General features: G+C 33.5%; 1 protein-coding gene across 1 annotated transcript in view; it reads right to left on the bottom strand.

Moving 5' to 3' along the window:
* The window catches only part of CACNA2D1 (calcium channel, voltage-dependent, alpha 2/delta subunit 1), a 328,431-nt gene that overhangs the window by 15,188 nt on the left and 290,098 nt on the right, over positions 1-23,145 (bottom strand). Inside the window, exons 25-39 of the mRNA XM_014528178.1 lie at positions 22,837-22,897; positions 18,449-18,546; positions 16,983-17,070; positions 15,927-15,989; positions 15,163-15,266; positions 14,277-14,363; positions 12,782-12,849; positions 12,369-12,407; positions 10,472-10,543; positions 9,394-9,546; positions 9,255-9,307; positions 7,200-7,255; positions 6,358-6,487; positions 4,423-4,532; positions 2,911-2,993 (exon numbers count right to left, since the gene is read on the bottom strand). Coding sequence (XP_014383664.1) covers positions 2,911-2,993; positions 4,423-4,532; positions 6,358-6,487; positions 7,200-7,255; positions 9,255-9,307; positions 9,394-9,546; positions 10,472-10,543; positions 12,369-12,407; positions 12,782-12,849; positions 14,277-14,363; positions 15,163-15,266; positions 15,927-15,989; positions 16,983-17,070; positions 18,449-18,546; positions 22,837-22,897 — 1,265 coding nt within the window. The remainder of the gene's footprint in view (positions 1-2,910; positions 2,994-4,422; positions 4,533-6,357; positions 6,488-7,199; positions 7,256-9,254; positions 9,308-9,393; positions 9,547-10,471; positions 10,544-12,368; positions 12,408-12,781; positions 12,850-14,276; positions 14,364-15,162; positions 15,267-15,926; positions 15,990-16,982; positions 17,071-18,448; positions 18,547-22,836; positions 22,898-23,145) is intronic.

Below are 23,145 nucleotides of genomic sequence, written 5' to 3'. Positions count from 1 at the left end.
ATCTATCTATCTATCTATCTATCTATCTATCTAGAATATATATATATATATACACACAGATGTATATATATATATATATACACACACAAAATAGTAATTTTAGTAGATTTCTTTCCAGGGATGTCTCTCAAAGGAATCTTAAAAAGATACACCGAGCATTCCTCATTCCTATTTTCACTTTTCAGTTACTTATTAAAAAAAACCCTGCATGCCCCCGACTGAGGATCGCCCTCAATCAGGGAATGTACCCTGACTAGGAATAGAACCGATGATTTCTGGTGCATGGGACGATGCTTAACCAACTGAACCATACCAGCCAGGGTAAGGGAATAATGATATATTTTTAAAACTGTTCATACAGAGAGATAATTTAATTTTGGTATATTTTTTTTAGTATTTAAACCAGATAGGTTTCTTCACTTGGTTTTCACAGCAAAAAAAATTCCATTATTATCCCAGGACAAATGCAGTTGTTTTCTGAATACCCTTCTGCTACTCCCTTTTCCCTCTGATAAGCTCACTCCATCCATAGTAATGGCCACATCTCCATCTAGTGGTTCCCTAATCAATGACTACCTGGACAACAATGACGAAAGAACAAACACAACCAAAGTGCTTCTAGTAATAATAACCATGGTGAATCAAGGCCATCAGAAAAGAAACTGCAAAACTATAAATAAAACCCTGAACACAAACTCAGGCCCTAAAACATCTATTTAGTTACATTGATTATGTAATTCAGTAAATGGCAAAAGGTTAATAAATAATGATTATTTTGCCCTAGATAATGTAAGTGATATTTAAGTAAAATGAAATTGGGAGCACTTATACAGTAAGAGCATCAAAATTTTGGTAGTAAAAATCTAAAAAGTTGTTTAAAAAAGAAAAAAAGTAGAATGATTGAATTATTAAGTAATGATTAAATTGAGATGACCAGCTCTAATAATTGTCCTTAAGGTATTTCTCTTTAGTAAAATTGAGACATCATGAAGCTTGTATAATTTTTTCCACACTGACTTATTTTTTTTAAAAAACTGAGAAAATACTGATTTTTAAATAAATATAGAATGTTATGTTCAGTTTAAGATTAGAAACTTATGCAACATTTGAAATTAGCTATTTATAATTAGTACTGGTATTTTAATAACCTGGTTTCAGGACATTTAGGGATATGGATTATTTTTTTAAAATCGAGCCAAACACAAAAACAAAGAAAAATTAGAGAAAGTGACTGACCATCCACACCACATGAAAACTTGCAGTAAAATGAAGATAGGAGCTGACATCATGGTACAGGCACGACTCGTTGTGCATATAAGTTGATCCTATTAATAACAGGCAAAGTAGCAAGAACAGGAAAAAGGAAAGAAAACACAGAAAAGAAGACATACAAGATGAGATTTCATGCAATTTGCTGGCAGTTAGCAGTTTATGTGAGCCTCCGTCCAGAGCAGATTCACAGTGACCATTGCAAATAAGCATCACTGAAATAGTCCACTGCTAAGGAAACACAGACATTATTAGCACATTAAGCTACAGAGCAAGAGTTGTACTTTCACCCACAATCCACTGTATAATTTAAAGGAATTTGAACATTTTTTTGTCTTAAACCTTTTTAATGCCTTGATCAAAATATAGAGCTTCATAGGGTAAAAATATTTTTGAGTAACAGGGATTTTATATGATCTTTAAAGTTCGTCTGAAGGCATTTAACCTCAGTCTTTGATGGTAAATAGCTGATGAGCGATACTACCCTTGGGCCCACATACAACATTCTTTGGGGAATGATTTGACAAGGGCAAAGCTCCCGAAGGTGTAGTAGATAAAACAATAAGTCCTCATATGAACAATTAGCAATTCTGAATCATTTCCCCATCAAAGGGAATAATCAGAGATAACAGAGATATACTTGCTAAAACATCTTGCTTTTTTAGCCTTATTCTCCAGATTTCTTCTTTGCACCAATTATAATTTAAAGTATCTAATTGCATAATCTGTATCTATGGAAATGCTTAAGTACATAGTAGGCAAGTCTATTCTAAATAAATCAAAACCTCTATAAATACACATCAATCAGTAAATGATAGGAATTATATTCTAAAATTAGGACCAAAGATAATAATGGTCTCTGTGTGCAAACCACTAAATGCAAAGGCACACCTTGAAGAACCAGAGAATTGAATATTATATTTAAAATTAATTTTTGAAAGTGGACAGGCATTTTGTAACCTTTATGTTTGAGAATAAAGTTTCTTAACTAAAATAATTTTAAAAGCATAAAGCTGATTACCGGCACAGTGAGAATAGTGTTAGAGGAAGACAGCTGACCTATAGGAAAATTAGCAGTTTGTTAAATAAAATTTGACAAAGCATATTTAATATGTTATCAACTTAACCCTGTGTAATTGACCTGGTCTAATTTCAAACAATATAAGAATAGTTAAGAGAAATAATATAAATCTAATCTATGACAGAATCAGAAACCATGTAAAAAAAAGAATTATAAAACAATTAGATAATAGCTATTTAACAGGTTTTTAAATACCCTGAATAAACCCAAATTAATAAAAATAACTTTTATATCTTCAAGGTTGGAATATAAATGAAGGTAGACAACTCATATACCATACATAACATTTACTGTCCATGAAAATCTTTAAAATCATCAGATTTGTAACGTTGGGTTATTAGTAAATTGATTGGAATTGTGTTTGAAAGTACAATTTCTGTGGGAAGGACAGATAGAAGAAGCAACTGGTAAGCTTATTCTAACCATGACAAATATTGAAATGAAAAATCTATTTACCTGAAAGTACATCATGTTAATGAGAAACACTATGGCTCTTTAAGAACTTGTGGACAAGGACCATTGAGACAAAGTATTTTAATACAGTAAACATTTGGTCTTACCAAGTCATTGTTATCAAAGCAGACGTCAGGCCCCTTTCGGTATCTGGGTTGCTTAACCATGTCACAAGGATCAGGACCATCAGCTAAAGAAACTTGTTAAGGAATATGAAATTACTTCTCCCCACACACAATTAAATAAAGAAAATGCAATATATTTATTTCTCAAAGCAAGTAAGAGTTACCTATGTCATTACTCTAACCCAGTACAACCAGTTCAAGTACTTAGGGATTTAAGGAATTAAACTGCCACAAATTTTTCTTGTCAGACTAGAGGCTGTGTGAAGAGATCAACTTTTTCAGTTCTGACCATATATGGTCCCTGGCACATAAAAGTGGATGAACGATGCAGAGTATAAGACAGGGTCATACTTATAAAACAGTACAGGGGGGAATATGGGTGCAAAGATAGACAAAACCAACTTCTAATAATGCTGGTAAATATCAATTCTAAACATAGGTGAGAACTTTTTTAGCATTTGCCCCTGCTATTTTTGAAAAAAATAAAAATAATAAATAAAAATAAACACACACACACACACACACACTAGAGGCCGGGTGCATGAAATTTGTGCACTAGGGGGGTGTCCCTCAGCCCAGCCTGCACACTCTCCAATCTGGGACCCCTCAGGCCTAAACCAGAAGTTGGACATATCTCTCAAAATCCAGGACTGCTGGCTCCCAACCGCTCGCCTGCCTGCCTGCCTGATTGCCCCTAACCGCTTCTGCCTGCCAGCCTGATTGACGCCTAACCCCTCCCCTGCAGGCCAGGTTGCCCACAACTGCCCTCCCCTGCAGGCCATCCTGTGGCCACATGGGGGTGGCCATCTTGTGTGTTAGAGTGATGGTCAATTTGCATACCGGTCATGACTAATTAGCATATCCAGGCTAATTAGCATATCCCTCTCTTATTATATAGGATAGGCGCTCTACAGAACCTCTGCATAAGTGCTTAATAGTCATTGCATGTCATTTTGCATGTTTACCACCAGAAGTAGTTTTAGCAGTTGTAGCATATGACAGGGTTTCCTTTTTTAAGAATGAATGGTATTCCATTGGATGCATATACCATATCTGACTGCATTTTGCATTATTGACTATTGACAGCTTTTAAGCTACAATGCCCCCTTTCCTTCTACCCCACATCTAGGCGATCAGGAAAGCCGGAGTGGAGTGCTCCCTCCGTTGGCACTGCTGCCTAACCCAGACAGTTGCTCCTCCCAGCTCTCTCTGGCCATTTTCCGATCTACTTGGGAATCTGCACTGCTCTCTCCACCAAACTTCATTCTGTGAGTAAGAAACCTTTCACATTCTTTTGGTGCATGTATAGCAACATCAGCCTTGACATGCAAAACAAATGTTGCGTGAGGGGTCCATTCTTCCTGTGCGGTGATCACTCTATAATATTTTTCTTTTGACGAGCATAAACAACATGACTAAACAACATGATGAGGTTAAAAACACATTATTTCAAGGTGGCTTTCCACCCCAAACATCTCCGATGTCAAAGGATACAAGTCTGCTCCGCTTGTATGAGCAGTCGTGTGTCACAGGGACAAGTCCCTTTGCTCTCAACCATTATGAATACCAAGTTGGTGTTCATAAGTTTTTCTACATGAAAGATCCTGCAAAGTAAATATTTTAAAAAATAACAGAACTGTATCTTTAGGGAAAAAGAAATAAAAATATTCAAAGATTCTTAACACATTAAAATGATATCACATCTTGAAATACAAAGTATCACAAACATAAACAATAAAACAGAGGGAGAATGAGTTTAGAAGATAGGTTACTGTGTTTTATGTCTTAGTGTGCACCTCTTACCTCTCTCAAATGAATACAAAAAAATGCAAAAATGTTTTAAGCATGTTTAAAAATGTTAGTTCTCAATGCAAAATTAGCACTATTAAGTTGTTGAAACTCATAGAAAAATGTTTTATTTTAGATGTTTAAGGAATTGTGGTATTTATCACTGGAAATAAGCCATAGTTACCTTATTTTACACATAAGAAAACTCAGACTACAAATATGGCTAATCATCTTGCCCAAGCTAATGGCAGAGTAAAGACTAGATCAGTAAACTTTCTGTGATGATGGAAATTTTTTTTTGCTTTATGCAATATGATAGACAACAAGGCTATTGAGCACCTGAAATGTGACTGAGGCACAACATTTTATTAACTACTGAACTGGAAACACACATATAGAGAAAGTCAAGAGCTTTAAATTCCATGAAGTGTTTTGTTGTGTTTTTTTTTTCACTTCTTTAGCAATCAGTAACTCTGTCGTTAAAGAGTAATTTCTTTAAGATTATCTATTTTTTAAAAAGTGGGGTTTTTCTGCGATTCATTCTAATATCTTGATTATCTTTGCAATTTAAATTAGCCATTTTAAAGAACACAGTGCTAGTACTGCACATCAATTAATGAAAGGACAAAGGATTCTGAAGCTCTTTCTGATGTGCCGGATAACACTGATAGAGGATAGCCTAATATACTAATCTCTAAACTGGGAGGTCTGCTTTTTACTGAGTTCATGCCTGACTGTCCTCCCCTTTCTTCTCCTTTTCATACCCTCTACCTCCTCTCAGAACATAAAGGTTAGCTAAATAAAGTCATCGAATCATATTGAACATGCTTATTAAAAATTCATGCTAGTTTCAGTTAACCCATTCCTGAAAATATTTTTAACTGTTCTAAACATCTATTTTGAATCCCTAGCAACTAACAATTCCAGCCCTTTTATGTGCTCAGATTACCTCATCTCCTCGTATTTTCTCTTCTCTAGGTTAACATTTCTTCTCAAATAACCAGCCCGCAGTCACTAAAAACAAAGTATCCCAACTCTGCCTTTCTGCTCCGTTCTCAGCAGACCTGTGACATGGATTATCACTCTCCTCTGAAAACCAAAAATCCCCACTTTGCCTCTATCTCATTACAACCAAACTAAATTCTCCATCTCTTCCAAAAATGTTTCAAGATTTTTTATGGATACTGGTAATGACTAACATTAACCTTGACCTTTGGAAATATTTTCTCCCAGTTTTGAATTAGAATACACACCCCTGGAAATAGTTTAAATGTAAAAAAAAATCATACATCTGCCTTGGAATTACTGATATAATTAACCCTAATCTTATTAGAATGAATGATTCTGCAAATTTCTCTATAAACATTTCAATATGATTTACTTTAGACAAAAAATACACAAATATCATTTCTCTATTCTACCTACAAGTGGGTATTTTTTCTAGAACATTTATTATAGTTGAAGGGACTATAACTTATCTAAGTTAGAATTAATTTTAAAAATTATAATTTCTGATATTTTCATCTTAAAACAGTTATCCATATCTCTCTGACTCAAACAACAACAATCTCCATTATTTTCTGTAATGACTATAAAAGTGAACACAATTTCTTTGATCCAGAAATGAGGAAGAAAAATTACCTGGAACAGTTTCCGCAGTCTAATACACCACTGAATGACTTACTATCATTATCAAAGAAATACTGCGTTTGTTCAGTAATGCAACTCTGCTTTGATATAGAGGCTGTAAAGTCCTCATCTTCCACATCAACTGTGGGGAAACGAAGACCACCATTAGGAAGGGACATGGTAGGCAGTCCCCAGAGCCTTCCTTTCTCACGGACAAAACAACTGCAAAAGGGCAGGCACCTTGATTGGCTGTTTACTGCTAGTAATATAGTGGTAGCCCTTAATAGTTGCCCAACAATTTTTTCAATGGAAAAAATTAATTCAAATATATAACAGCTACAAAATAGAGCCAATGAAAGAGAGGGAAGTTTTGACAAATAGATTTGAACCTCTAAGTGTCAAATGGGTGATTCTCTTTTCTATCACACTCTCTTTCTGAGTTTGTTAAATTCAGTACATCCAAAAATATTTTAATTACTATAACAACTAGAGGCCTGGTGCACGAAATTCATGCACACTCAGGGGATTGTCCCTCAGCCTGGCCTGTGCCCTCTCGCAGTCCGGGAGCCCTCGGGGGATGTCTGACTGATGGCTTAGGGCCTAAGCCGTCAGTTGGACATCCTTAGCGCTGCTGTGGAGGCAGGAGAAGCTCCCGACACTGCTGCTGCACTTGCCAGCCATGAGCCTGGCTTTTGGCGCTCCCTCTGTGGAAGCGCACTGACCACCAGGTGGCAGCTCCTGCGTTGAGTGTGTGCCCCGGTGGTCAGTGTGTGTCATAGTGACTGGTCGTTCCACTGTTCAGTTGATTTGCATATTAGCCTTTTATTATATAGGATATCTGAGCATTTACTTACCTGCCTCCAGAAGCCGGGGAAAAGTCAAACTCAAGATAAACTGCTGTAGAATAGACCTGAATTTTAAATATGAGTAATTATTGATTAAAATCTACATATTTTCCTCTATAAATTATATAATAAAAATGTGATTTTTTTTATAAACACATTTCTTTTTCACCTTTCAGAAAAATATTAAGAATTTGTTAATAAAAAGCTTAGAAGCTTTTTATATAAGTATTCTTAAATTGTACAAAACATTATACATTATTTCTATTGAAGAAGTCAGGGTGTGTAGGACCAAATGAGGGACACGTGTGAAGAGATATAATATGAAATGAGATTGTGGAGAAGTGGTAAGTCTAGCAGGAGAATATCAGTATTTCAATGTATGGGTTTCACAGTCAGTATTTTCTCCTTCTTTTAGTTTTTAAAGCTCTGAGGTAGAAGAAAAAGCCTAAAAAAACAAAACAAAAATGACTTTGTGCCATGGGTTTATAAACTATTTACTTTATAATATAGAGTATTTTTTAAATACACAGTGTGACATATGATACATACATATATATATATATGTATGTGTGTGTGTATGGCATATAGAACATTTCAATTTTATAATAAAGGACAATTGAGCCAAATATTAGTATAGAGTTATTTGGAACTGAGTTTAGTGTTAAAAAAAAAGTGGTGGTGAGATATTCTGGCCAGAAAATAACATAACATAAAGGCAATCAAGTATTTCAGAATCAATATGAGATTTGATTTTAATCCTAAAATTTAAAAATATTTTTATTGATTTTAGAGAGGGAGAGAGAGATAGAAACATCAATGATGAGAGAGAATTATTGATTGGCTGCCTCCTGCACGCCCCCTACTGGGGATTGAGCCCACAACCCGGGCATGTGCCCTTGACCAGAATCAAACTCAGGACCCTTCAGTCCACAGGCCAACACTCTATCAATTGAGCCAAACCAGCTAGGGCTCAAAATGAGATTTAGAAATCTCATTTTCACAACAGAAAGCACCAATTTTTACAAATTTGTTTCCCCAGAATAATGTATTTTTTTTATTCAAAAATCTTTGCTACTTTATAATCTAATTTTAGCTGGGAAAGCCTGAATATCAAATGAACATAGAGATTAACCTACCTGGGATAAGGCTAGGACAATACACAGCTGGGCATTGATAAAAAAGAAATATAGTGACAGTGAGGAAGGGAGGGAGGGAGAGAATGGATCCCAGACACAACAGGAGGTGCAGTTACTTAACTAAGCAGAACCAATGACAAATTTGATCTTTCAGACTTCCCACAGTGCCTCACTAAGCAGTTTAAATGTCTCATTTTCATAGGTGGCAGGTTATAGGTGAGGGGGTGAAGGAGGTTTGATTCAGTGAAAAGAAAGGATTAGATCCATTTCAGCAAGATGATTGATGCCTTTAAAACTATGCCAGCCTTTGTATGAACAGTAAAGGGGTCGAAAGAGGAGTCATTATGTCAGGAATTTGATGGATGAAGACATCCAACTGGAATACAGAATGAAATAAATAGAAGAGATAAAAACACCTACAATTTAAGGAATTGAGTATCCTATAAGGAAGACACACAAATGAAGAGTTTCAAAGGTCCCAGAAGAAAAAGAAGCTTCTGGAAAAGCTGGCGCTTGCATGAGCATAACAGTGTTTTCATATGAAAAACGGAATGATTGTGACAGCTTTACATGGGTCACTTAGAAGGACTCTTAGAGAGGAAGGGAGAGGGACAGAGAGTCAGAAACATCAATGAGAGAGAAACATCGATCAGCTGCCTCCTGCACACTCCCCACCGGGGATGAGCCCGCAACCAAGGCACATGCCCTTGACCGGAATCGAACCTGGGACCCTTGAGTCCACAGGCCGACGCTCTATCCACTGAGCCAAACCGGTTAGGGCTATAAATACATATTGTCAATATGTGTTATTGGGAATAAAAAAATTCCCATAATTATTATTTACTTGTCACAAAATCCACGTTTTCATCACATTATTTACTATTTACATCTTTCTCTCCTTACCAATAAAAATAGAATTTTGACTTACCAGGCAGCAGCTGTCGCCCACCAGCCAATATGTAATATGTCTGCTATTGATGGCTGGAAAATATAAAATAAAAAAGTCAGTGCTTTCATCCTCACGGAGTGTCTCTTGGAGAGGGAGGGGTGACTTGGCTATCACTGACCACGTATGCCGAGCGATGCCCTGCTCCTTGTTTGGGGGCAGCACCAGGCTCACACACGGACTGATAATCGTAGGATTTGTTAAAAGCATAGACTGATATATTAACCAGATGTCTCATCAAACTTGGATCAATCTCGCCAAAAAATCTTCCAATCTGCACAGAAAAAAATAATAATTGCAAATTAAAGTCAAATATTAATACCTGAATCAGTACAGTGAAAAGAAATAATACAAAGAATCGTGTACTAAAATTACTCGGGAGTTTTAAAACCAGGATCTGGCATTCCAATAGAACGCAAATGAGCTTAATTCAATACTCAAAAGCTCTGTGTGATATCTGTAGAAGGAATGGAAACAATTTATTCAGCATTAAGGACAACCAAATGCCTCCTGAGGATCAGAAACATAGCACAAATAAGAAAAATGGATGGGACTTGGGAAAGAAATTTGTAGGGACTGTGATGAACTGGAGTGAGCTCCAACCACAGGAGCAACCTCCAAGGTATTAGAGGATTACCCTGAAGTTTAATCCTAAACTCCAGCCCATAAACATTGTCAGGTAGGAAAAACGGTCATTGTTGAGAGATCTTTTCCTTCTTTTTCTTTTAAGAGAAGCCACAAATGTAGACTCAGAAATGAAATTAGCTGACAAAAAATTCTACTTTGTTCAAAATCTTCTGTGAAGCAATTAGCAATTTACAAATTTGGGATTAGAAACTTCCGTTTCAAAGCAGCCATATATTAAGTTAGACACTATCAACTGATAAGTATTTAATACATGGGAATATTCTACATTTCTGAGAGATCAAAAATAAAAAAAAGTTTATATCATATTAAGATCCTTAACTATATGTTTTAATTACTTTGAGTACTAGAAAGTAAACTCAACTAACAAACATTAGGAAACCTATATTCTGGATGCAAATCTTAATGATTTATATCATATTAAGCACTTTAAAATTTATAACAAAAATAAAACAACTCATCAATTTCTATTATGGTATGAAGGAGTATTGTAATGTTGATCTAGGAAAATATACTTTGGAAACCTTAGTTCTTTTTCACTTTAAGGTACATACCTGATTAGTATAATCATCATGATTTGCCATTAAAAGAAAGCCACCATCATCTAGAATCACACAATCCATTACCTATAAAAATAAAAATAGTTAACACATTTTAGAAAGATTATAAGGTTATACTATCATTACTTCCATACATGTAGATGATTATAACAACACTAGTAGAAAAATTCCAATGATTGTCTTCTCTTGGACACACATCCTCAAGAGATTCTTACTAAATAAATTAAGGGCATGCATAGATTCATATCAAACTCCCAGGGCTTGATATTCCATCACTATCAATCCAGTTAAAACTGTCAACTTAGTCTTAACAAATCATAAGAACAAATCAGAAATAATCCTTTTGCCACTCCAAAAATCATCTGAATCATTCAGTAAAATGAATATATCAAAATATTTAATGTATAATTACTTTATTATTTTAAGCACATGTTTAAGATTTGATAGAAATATTTTTAAATGAATTTTAGTCATTGTGTTTCATAGACTTAAAAAAAGGAGCAGTCTGGGGATAGAGCTATATTTATAAATACTTGGTTGGATCATTTAAAATTTAAAAGCAAAAAAAGAAATGCCTGTGACAGAAAAAAAATCATTAATCCTGAAATATAGCATAAATTCCCACCTAATTGAAATCATGTGTAAATGCACGAATCAGTTTAATAGTTTTTATTATATAAAAACCACAATTTGAAACACTGTTTTCAGAGTTGGGAACGTGGGCATTCCATTTTCCTACTGTGGAAGCAGCTTGCCAAAACCTTTGCTCTAAAAACATAGTTCCCATAATCAATGTTTACAAACTCTCTATAAAATGGATAAACTACAAAAATAATTAAATTATTGACATCATTTTGGTGACTAGAAGTGATCAGATGATATAAACCCCTTGCTTCCTTGGGAAATATACACACAGATAAGATGACCAGAAGAGTGGAATTCATCCTTCCTTATTAATTTTTTGGAATAGTTTATCTATTATCATTCTTAAAGCATCTTCAGCTTTTGAACAACAAAAAAAGTCCACATTTGCTTTTTCAAACTCTCAAACAGAAATAAAATAGAAGGCAATGTAAAATTCAATCCATGTTAGTGGAACTTCATAATAAATTATATAATCCTTAGGTTTAGTAAAAAAAAAAACAATTTCTCATCATTGTAAATACAGTGTTGAATAAACTTAGAGGAAATGCAAAAGATGGGGGAAGACTGAATGGATAAGTAGTAAGTATACCTTGTTTTAGAAAATGCCCACCCAGGAATAGAGGTAAAGATTCATAGGTACAAAGAATCTAACAGAATTGAGATAGAAGAGAATACAGTCCATATTGATATGCCTTTATTATAATTTCCCATAATATAATAATCTTTTTAAAAATAGGATTTAAAGTAGTTCACAACTTCATAGTTAATTTTTTTAGCACTTGAATTTCCTGCATCTTTTTTAATCATAAAATCTTAGCAAGAGTAACAATAAAAAATTATACAGTGGGGCCTTGACTTACGAGTTTAATTCGTTCCGAGACCGAGCTAGTTAAGGAGCTCGTTAACTCAAATTACTCTGTCAACTCAATGCAAAAAATCGGCAGAGAGACAGCTGGTATCTCAAAAAACTCGTTAGGGACACTTGTAAGTCAAGGCCCCACTGTAGTTAAGCCCTGGCCGGTTTGGCTCAGTGGATGGAGCGTCGGCCTTCGGACTGAGGGGTCCCGGGTTCGATTCCAGTCAAGGGCATGTACCTTGGTTGCAGGCACATCCCTGGTGGGGAGTGTGCATGAGGCAGCTGATTGATGTTTCTCTATCCCTTTCCCTTCCTCTCTGTAAAAAAATCAATAAAATATATTTTTTAAAAAAATCTAGTTAAAATGTTTATTTTAAAGAGTTTTCTTACATCACTGTTTCTTTTGCAGTCACAAACTGGACCAGCACACTGAAAGGCAAAATGACAATTATTACCACATTTTGTAAAACTGAATTTTAATTGTATCATATTAATACCATGTTGCAATTATAAATCAAAATAGTTTAGTATAAAAGTAAGATTAAACATCAGTCTAGCCCATAAAAAAGAGAGTTATTTTATCTTTAGAAAATAGCAATACTTATCTACACTACCATTTCAAACAATAACATTAAATTTTTTTATATTTATTGATTTTTAAAATCTTTGAAAAAAAAGGAATTCATAATTTTGTTTCAGTGTAGTGGCACTGAAAATTTAGCCTCTGTATAAGATTTTACTTTTAACTTTTTTACATTTGAGAGTAAGTACATAGTAAAATAATTTAAAAATATATATCTTACCGGATCCCTGATTGATGTTTTGGTGAAATTCTCTATCCATGAATTTACATCAATTTTAATTCCAACAACTGAAAAATACATAAAAGAAAAATGGACATATATCTTTAAAAAATATACATATGATTCTCATATATCAATTTTTCTTCTCATATTTGAAAATTCCTGAGCAGGCAAGTGTAAGTTTCTTGAGATTTAAAGGAAATCTAAAAGAAATCAATTTAATTTCAGCTATACATTGAAAAGTGTATTTGAATTAATTTAAAAGACTGTAATTTTAGCTGCAATAAATATTTGCTACATGATAATTTAGGTAATTTATATAATAGTATTGAATATAATGTATGTTACAGAGATATTTCTCGGGGTTTGCATTAAGAAGTAATGCTGATAGCTCTTCATCTATCACATAAACTTCATTTATATTCACAAAACAGTTTATTCATTTGCCACAACCTGGCCAATTAACTAATATAGCTGCTAAGCTAAAAAAATGTGATAGTATTAAGAATAGCCTTATGAATATAAGGTCATTCAAATAGAATGTCTTAGGAGGCTTTCCTAACCTGGCCAATGCAATGTATGCAATAGGTAATTAAGAAATGTTGGCTGAAGAGTGACTAGATGAGAAGATGAACGGTTGAGTGAGTGGAAGAATGATAAAGTGTCTGAGAGATAATTAAGTCAATAAAAGCAACTGAGCAAATGAAGGAAGGGTGTATTGGTCAGTAAGTGATGGAGTGAATCTAACTATGTAGTTGAGCCACTGAGGGATAAAACTGCCCTCAGGAGTAGGAAGGCAATTTATGAACCTTCTCCAGGTGGCCTAATGCATGCTCTTTGAAATGGTCAAACAGCATTGAATCATACAATGAAAAAATAATAATTGTTAGATTATTGTCTACTCATTCCAGCCTCCTTCCAATTCCCATTAATCTTCAGTTTTATAAACTCTTTTGTTTGATTTCTTTTAACAAAAAAAAAAGTTATTTTCAACATACTTTATTGGAAGGTTTTTAAAAAATGGATCCTTACCTAATACTTTTTATTGCATAGTTCTGCCATAATTTATCTTTTCACCCCAACAACGAAAACTAAACTTTCCATGTTCACATCATTACAAATATTCACATCTTTGGCCATGTATCCTTCTGCATATTCGTAACTGTCTTTCAGGTTGGACTTCTCGAGTGGGATTGCTGGACCAATCCAGCATTTAGAATTTTTACATATGACACTAAATTGACTCCATAAATTTGTGTCAACAGCATATAAACATATATACTTCTTAGAAAATTCCTCAACTTTATATACTACCAATTTAATTTTATCCCCAACCTCAAAGAGAAGTGATTGTATTTTATTTTTAAAAACATTTGTCTGTCTGTATTTTGGTTGAAACTTTCTGATAAGCATTGCCCATTTTTAATATAAATATTAGGTCACATTAATATTGGTCATGTGTATCTATATAATATATATTTATATATATGCTTACCTGCAGGTTTAAGAAGTTTTCCTTGGATATATATTTCTACCGCTTTGCTTACCATAATGCCTGATTCATAAGCACCAGGTCCACTTTCTAAAAAAAAAAGTGGAAAAAAGACCTATCTAGATAAATCAAATAATATTGAATTTCTTTCAATACATGACTAATCTAGCACAGGTATATGCTATGCCAGGGTAATTGGAGTGTCCATGAATTGGTTTGCATTAATTGCCTTTGGGATGTGAACTATTCAGCTTGGCCTCATGCATTCCACAATGCAATGGGTGCATGCCAAACCTCTGCTTCATGACATTTGCTAAAATATTGGAAAGGCAGCTGAAGTGGAAAGAGTGATATTAGATTCCCAAACTGCCTTTGAATTTTTAGAAGATAATGTCCCTGGACAAAACTCTAAAATTTTCTGAACTTCAGTTTTCCCACTTGTGAAAATGAGGATAAATAATATCTATCCCCAGAGAGGCTGAGTAATTAAATTAGAAAATTTTGGGGAAAATAACAATAATATATTTTAAAATATGGCTACTATTAATTCCTATACTTAATATATTTAACAAACTAATTAGAGTGCAGTAAATCGATTAATTACATTTTTAAAAATTAAGCAATCGATATATTTTCAGTTTGTGAAATGAAGGTTTATCTACATGTTTCTAGTATTATGCATGCCTGTAGATAAGCTGCTTCTACATTACTGGATGCATTTTACCTCCTCAGTTAAATAGATGCTTCTGTCTTTCCAATGTCAGCACATCGTGTATACTTAATAATGACTATTCTGAACAATTAACTTATATTTTGGGGGCGTAATGCAAGTAGTAGCAATAATTTATTATTTTTTAATTTTAAAAGCTAAACTCCAAGAAATACTTACTGTTAAAGTAGGGAGCAGTGAAAACATAGTTATCATTATCAAGACTTCTTTTATAGAAGCTGTCCTCATAGGTTTCTGGGTTTTCTTGCCAATTTTCTCCAGCCCTAAGGAGGAAATGGCTCATCATTTTTAGTCTTTAATCTACCTGATAACCTACTTTTCCCTTTGTGAACAAAACCAAAATTTACAGATATGTCTACATCTCAGGTATGCCCAAGGAAGTTAGTGGTAATGGATGGGGTATATGATACTCATTATTAAGCAATACATCAGCATTGAATTTATAGAAAAAAACTGACTCCTAGGTTTTACTCTGCCATTTACTGACTAGGTAATTCTGGACAAGTCAGTTAATAGGTCAATTAATATTAATAAGCCTGCCCAGCCCACTTTATAGACTGTTCTGAAGATAAACAGAGGTAAGATTCATTGAAGTACAGTGAAAACAATGAAGTGCTATTCAAATATAGTCCATAGGCTATAACCATTATGTTCATTTGACTAGGTTAGTTTGTACAAAGAGAAACATGTTTTTAAAATATCTTAAATTATGTAATATATATGATAAGCAAATACATTACTGAAGAATCATATAGCATTTTTAAAGAAATGAAATATTTTGTAAATACTTTAAACAATGATTACAACTTAATGTATGAATAATGATCAGTCTCTGAAGAATGGCTTCCTCATACAGTAATGAACAGATTCTTGCCATAGTCTTTTGTAATGCACTTATTTTTACAGATGTTATTTGAACTTACTCTTTGGGATAAACCCTGGTAATCCCACCATCAGTCACAACAAACCGAGCTTTCACTCCCTTGCTGGAACAGAAGACAGAAGGAGGAAATATTTTATTCAACTTACTCTCTGAAAGGCACTGATTTAGGTGTTGGTGATACAAAGATAAATAAAACTATTTCTTAAAATACAGATAGCCAAAGTAGCCAAAGTAAATATATCAATAGATGCAACTATGTTTTAATAGTTAAAACATCTAAGAAATACGTAATTAAAAGGGAGGACGCTTAAGGAAGACATATCATAGGAAAAGAATAATACAGCTGAATTTTGAAGACGGAATAGGAGTTAACAGGGATAACAGAGAAAGCTAGTGAAGAGTGATTGTATCTGGTGTGATATAAAAGCAAAAGGCACAAGGTGAGAAAAAATAGGAAGTCAAGTTTTGAGTACAAGCTTCTAAGAATGGTCAGCTCATGAATGATCTTGAAATCCATGCTGGAGAGTGTCACCTTTAGCCTAGAATTGAAACTGCATTTTAAAAGTAAGACTGGCAAGTGGGAGTTACATGGAGAATATAGACTGGAGGCTGTTGTAGGTAGAGGAATGGGAAGTATTAAAGGCATAAAAAGCAGTTGCTGTAATTGCTTAAAAACTGGAATTGGGACTTTGCGTATAAAGAGTGGAAAACATTGTTAGAATAAATATTTAGCACTTAATGATTGATTGGAAATGGGTGGAGGAGAGACTGTAAATGAGAACCATTGTCAGATCTGTCAGTTTCTTGACTGGGTACATGGTAGGAAACCTATTTTACCACATGTAGAAGCACACACAAACATGCCTATTCATATGTCAGTGTACACACTACGTGTAAAGCTGAGTAATGGCAGGTGTTATTCCTCACATACACCCACAACTGCAAATGCAAGTTGTCAACAATTGCAAAATGATTTTCTCAATAAATTGTTATTAAAGATAAACTTTAAATTTGATGCCTATTTCCAGACATTCCCCAGAAAGATGCTAAACTGAAAAGGAGGACATAGTTTTTAATTAATAAGAACAATACTTACATGTTTTTCTGCTTACTCCAGTAATTTTGCACCAATTCACTTGTAAAACCTGCATCCAGCAAGACCCGATTTATCAAATCCGTGTTACCTAACAGAAAAAGGAGACCCTCAATGACACCCACATACTTTTAAAATTAAGATAATGAGACAAATATATTATCTATTTCTAAAAGCAATTTAGAATGAAAAATATTTCCATGAATTTTAAAATAAATCCTATATTTATTTTCTGCATTTTTTTCATCTTTCCTTGACTTTTTTAGGCTATGGACAGAATTAGTAGTGGAAAAGCCAATTCTAAATGAGGCAACTTATTTTTATAACTGCATTAACAAGATATATAAAATATGCCAATCAAGAAACAATGAAGAAATAGTATTCTCTTTTGTTTTTGTGTAGTGATTTCAAACTATCATCATTTCATGGACAATTCTATATATAACTATAAAAATACATAGTTATGTAGGTTTTTGTTTGTTTTGGCCAAGGAACATAAATTATCACACACCATCTCCATTCCAAGACTAGCTTTTGGAATCTACTGATATTAGTGAAGGATCCTATCAGCTCAAGTACAAAGGTAATGGGAAGGAAAGATGATAAAAATCAAGGGTCAAATTAATACACATTTTAGAAACACTTTTTCTTCATCCTTTTCTTCAGGATCCTCTGCTCTAAGCCCATGATGCTGTGAATAACCTGTAAGTAGCCCCTGAAACTTCATTCATATCAACATTTCATTTTATTCAGGTAAGGAACATATGGTTTTAATTACGCTATTACTACAAGAGGTGGGGGGTGAGATTAGGCTGAAAAATCTTAGTTGGTTTTAATTATTTTAATTTTTAGGAAAAATAGTTAAGATTTTTTAAATGTTTTAAAAGCTAAGAATTCATAAATCTCTATCAAGTTTCATAGTATGAATGATGCAAATTTTCTCTAAAAGACAAATGTAATAGTTAAAGACTACTAAAATTTCTTTTATCCCAGTTTTATTTACTTCATAAAATGGGAAAATATAGAAGCATATTTTCAATTACAAAGGTAACTGTGATCAAAATAGAATATCAGCAAGAAAACAATTAAGTAATACTGTTTATCTTTTTATTCTATTCATAGTAAAACTCATTATATAAATTGGAAAATATGTTATATGTTTGTTTTCCTCTAAATAGCAAGAACAATGCAATGAAAAACCTTCAAAAGATCATTCAAAATTAAGCTTCTTAAATTTGAAAGGAGCAAAGGTAAGCATATCCTAAACACTTGCAAGTATCTATTTTCTGGCTTTTGAATTTTGATTTCATTTCATAATGTAATAACATTTCTTTACTAGGGTCATATTGTTAAATTTTACCATTGACATTAACATTTTATAAAGTAAATAAACAAACCATCATAACAAATTAAACTGAACCAGGATTTGACCACACTGAAACAGTTATTGTGAATTAGTGCATACTTACAGGATGGATTGTTTGGAGTTTTTCTATCAATAAACTCATTGAAATTTAAAAGAAATTCAGTGTTATTATCTGATATTTTAAGGTCATTGCAGTAATCTCTGAAAAATATTTTAAGATATTGGTTATTAAAATCAAAACATTAAAAATGTACACATAATCATAAGAAGTGGAAACACTTTTTTTTTTACTAGCTATATGACTTGTAAGTCATTGATTTTGTTACCTCTATTTCCTCATTTCTACATCAAAATGATACTTTGACAATAAGTGGTATTATAGATATACATATTAAGCATTTGACCTCTGGATAGCATATGATCAATAAATGCTAGCTTTTGTATTCTTATTACATTATTATCACTGTAAGATGTAGGTTTACAGTTTTCATATAGAAATTGAGAAATTTTAAAACATGTATTTTCTCTCTAAATAGAAGAATACTGGTAAAACCATTATGTTAACATTTCTATAAGAAATTACTGTTTTTAATTAAAACAATAACCTATTGGAAAAAGTAGCATTGATTTAACTATAGTCAACTACAAGATTTTGTTTTGGCACATAAAACAATGCACTATCTTATACTTTAGCGAATCTTTTTGCATCTGTGATTTTATAACATAACTCAGTCACTTGGGAAATATGAGTTATGCAGGTCTCCCAAATGATGACACATTTTATACAATACTGAAAATGCATATTCATTAATATCACTGATGTCATCAACAGAATAGTCTAAATATGGGGACACTCATAGTAATAAATTTAACTTTACCAATTCTAATTTTTGTTTAAAAGCTCAAATTTTTGGTCTTGGCAACAAAAACTCTGTCATTTTTTTTCAAAGTAAAAGGCTGATATGTTTGATTTTTGAGAAAAGATTTTCCAAATACCAAAGTCATTCTTTCAATTAAAATGATAGTTCATAAAAAAAGAAAAACACCAATTTTAGCTCTCAATTCAAACAATCAGACAAGGGTTTCTCTTTGAGACAGCCTGGTGACTCTGACATGCCACTGAACTTCCATATTCACCGCAGGGAGTATTAAAGGACATATACTCAAGGGTAAAGCTTCAATAAAATTAATTCTCATTCCTTCCATCAAGGACATTTTTAAGTGCAACTGGCTTTTTTCCCTGATTGGGTGCCTGGCAATGAAGATTGAAATGACTTCACAAGTTAGAAGCTGAACTCAAGGTATTAGAAGAACTCAATAAAATGTTGCAAATAATTCTTAAAAACCCATTTTTAGAATTCTAAGTTATTATTTAAAAGGCATTTCTAAAATTACATTTGCTCATTTAATCCTAAAATTCACTTTATCAGAAAGTATATAATACTTCAAAGGTGAGGAAACCGAGACGCTAGGATGTAAACAGGTTTACTCAGAGGGACCCGACCAGCAGACGGTGAAGCCCGAGGAAGAGCCCAGTCTTCACAGCCCTAATCAGTGTGTTTTAACCATACACGGTGCTTCGAACTTCCACCCTGTGCACTGCTGTTACTGCATAGCTCCAGGCCCAAAGCAACTTTGACCTCTACCAGTAGAAGGCATTTAGTGTGGTGAGCAATTAATTTAGACAGTGTCACTATATATATATATATATACATATATATGTGTGTGTGTGTGTGTGTGTTTATACTTGCTGGGTGTGTGTGTGTGTGTGTGTGTGTGTGTGTTTATACTTGCTGCCTGAATTGTGCTGCATTTTGAAATAGTCTAAAGACATATTGACTACGTCTGATTACAATAAAAATCAGAGTATCAAATAATAATCTGATTTTTACTAATAGCAAAAGCCAAAAAGTGTTGAAAGTACCCTTTTAAGGAGAGTTGTAGAATTAGGATGAGAACAAAAGTGAAAGGTTTTTAAAATGAAAATGTGAGAAAATACAGAATGTTGTGTCAGTAGAATGAGTTCTTTAGTAATAAGATGATCCGGTGTTTACCTATGCCGCCATCTTGGTCTCTCTCGAATGAGTTCTTTAGTAATAAGATGATCCAGAAGGACCACAGAAAATTACCCACCATGAGGAGTGTGGTGCCTATGCTATAGGCAATAAGTAGCAAGAGGCTGAGGGTAATATTTGAAAGACGAATGTGGGGTTAGAGACAGACAGCATTGATGTTGGTTGTCTGTTAGCCTAATGGTTATTCAACACAGGCCTGGGCGCTTAAGGACTCAAGATAATCACTCTTTCTCAGGTTCTTTTCCCAAAGGAGTCACACAGGACAGTGGGTAGCCGAACAATACCTGTCATTACCAGAACTTCCAAATTCGTCTCTAAAGATGTGTGGGAATACCTGCTAATATACCTTCTATGAGGCGCTGTTTCTCTAAAAGGGATCAAGTTTACAATATTGATCATTGTTAATTTCTTTTAGGAAAATGATTCCTCAGAAAAGTAAAGCAGCAAGGTGAAGGAATATTTGCATGACTTTAAAAGAACAAACTTCAATTTGCTGAAAACACTTTCAGGACCTGAAAGTTATAATCTCTTTTGGTCACTTTCTGTGACCAAGTTAGGTTGTAATTCAAAAGGCATTGAAACTACAGATCTTTAGTATTAGAAATTTGGCAAATTACTTCTAGAATACTGAAAATGACTTTGTTCTGTTCAACAACCTTAAATAAGTCACAGATAAGCACTGAACTTTAGCCTATCTCAAATTGTTATTTCTCAGTCTAACTCATCTTCTTTGAAGTGCCTTTCTCATTTCTGTACATCCAAGACAGACAGCAAAATTAATCTATGTTTTAGACTTTTCATTCCTATGACTGTATGCCTCTTTAAGGCAGGAATGTTCCGTGCATCTAAATTCAATGTTTTCCTTTTGCAGTAGTTTTAAAATTGAGGAAATTACAAAAACTGATTAATCATGATCAAATAGCTTAATTTATTTAAGAATTAACTAAAATGGCTATATATCTTTAAAACTTGCAAGCTTTCTTCTTTAAATTATTTTAAAATAACTACTTTTGAATACCCTTTATTAAATCCTTCTTCCTCTCCTTCCTCTTACTACCTCTTACTACAACCAATAAATAATAACTCATATTTATTTAGAGCTCATATCTTACCAAGAACTTTAGTATATACTTTGTGTGCATAACCTCATCAAAAGCTTATACAAACTCTGAAGTAGGTGTTAGGGATACAACATTTGAAAGCAAAGAGACTAAGGTGCAGAGAATTTGAGTAACACGCCATATCAATGAACATATGGGTAACAGACCCAGGCAGTCTTGCTCTAAAATTTGCTACACTGTTTCTCATTAATAACAGTGACAAAAATATATGACTGCTGTCCTATACTACATGACTTTCTGCCTTTTCTCGCCAATTATTCTTTATCCCATTTTTTTAATCACCTTATTTTTCACAATGCTTTGAATACACATTCAGTATTAATGTTCTCGGGAAACCTTCCCTACAAAAATATTTTACTCAGATATACTGAATGTTCTTTTGACATCTATCGGCATTTGTATAGTCAATATATACTCATATCTTGGAGTAAAGAGGAAACTATTATTTCACATCTCTAAAACTGTTTCCTGATCTGTGAATTGGGACAATAACACTAATTTATTATAGAGTTCTTTTGAGCAGTAAATATACTTATGCATGTAAAGGGCTTAACATGTGTTAATTGAGGTGTCACAAGTTATAACAACATTGCTTCCCTTCTCTGGTGGATTTGCTCCATCCCTAAGCACACAGGAAATTTCCAATCTTCCAGTAAGTCATGTTGATACTGAAGATGACTTAGGCCACAGAAATGGCCCACTGGCTAAGTCCTTGCTGAACTAAATAAAGTCCTTTGCTTACTAATTGGGAATTGAAACTGAGACATATTTATCCTCTCTGTGAGTGCCTGTTACCTATATTTTCCATCTTGTCTGATGGTGAAGCACAGAAGCCAATCAGCATGGTCTGCTATGTAAGACGACCTATAAGGTGAATATATTCTCATGTGTATATGTACACATATATATCTATCAGTGTGTATATATGTGTGTGTGTATATATATAACATGTAAAAACATATAGAGAGAGTATGTTTGTATGTGTACACATACAAATGCAAATATATAATTCTTCATTCTTGTTGCCTGGTTAGTTCCAACAAAAACAAAGCCTACATCTGTCTTGTTCACTACTGTATCCCCACATCAGCACAGTGCTTAGCACATAGTAGTTGCTTAGTAAATCCCTGAATGAGTAAATGAATGAGTTAGCAGGATTCTTTTCCTTTTTAAAGTTGTTGTTCCCTTTGGTTCCATAATTTGGCATGAAATTAACCCAGAGCGGCAGTCTTGACCCAAATTCAGAACTGTTATCATTCATATAAGCTATAAAAATAAAATAAAACCAAACCAACCTTGGTGCTAAGAATGTATAGCCAGATTCTTCAAAATTATCCGGCTTCAGTGTCTCTGAATCTGCAAAGATAATGTTACAGGGTTAGATAAGCAATCAAGAATATATATCCTGAGATTCTATGGCAATAAGAAGGCATTAGAAATATAATCTAATGAGAAAATTAAAATATGTTATGTATATCCTAAACTGAAATACATCAGTTACTACAAATGTCCTCCATACTTAAATAAACTTTAATTTTGTTACATAGATTATAACAGTTTTGTCAGAGAAAATGCTAAGTTTATAACTTTCCCATTTACTAACC

Source organism: Myotis brandtii, unplaced genomic scaffold (genome assembly GCF_000412655.1).
Source record: "Myotis brandtii unplaced genomic scaffold, ASM41265v1 scaffold621, whole genome shotgun sequence".
Lineage (NCBI taxonomy): Eukaryota > Metazoa > Chordata > Mammalia > Chiroptera > Vespertilionidae > Myotis > Myotis brandtii.
Note: the sequence above shows the minus strand (reverse complement) of the source record. Positions and strands in the feature narration are given on the sequence as shown.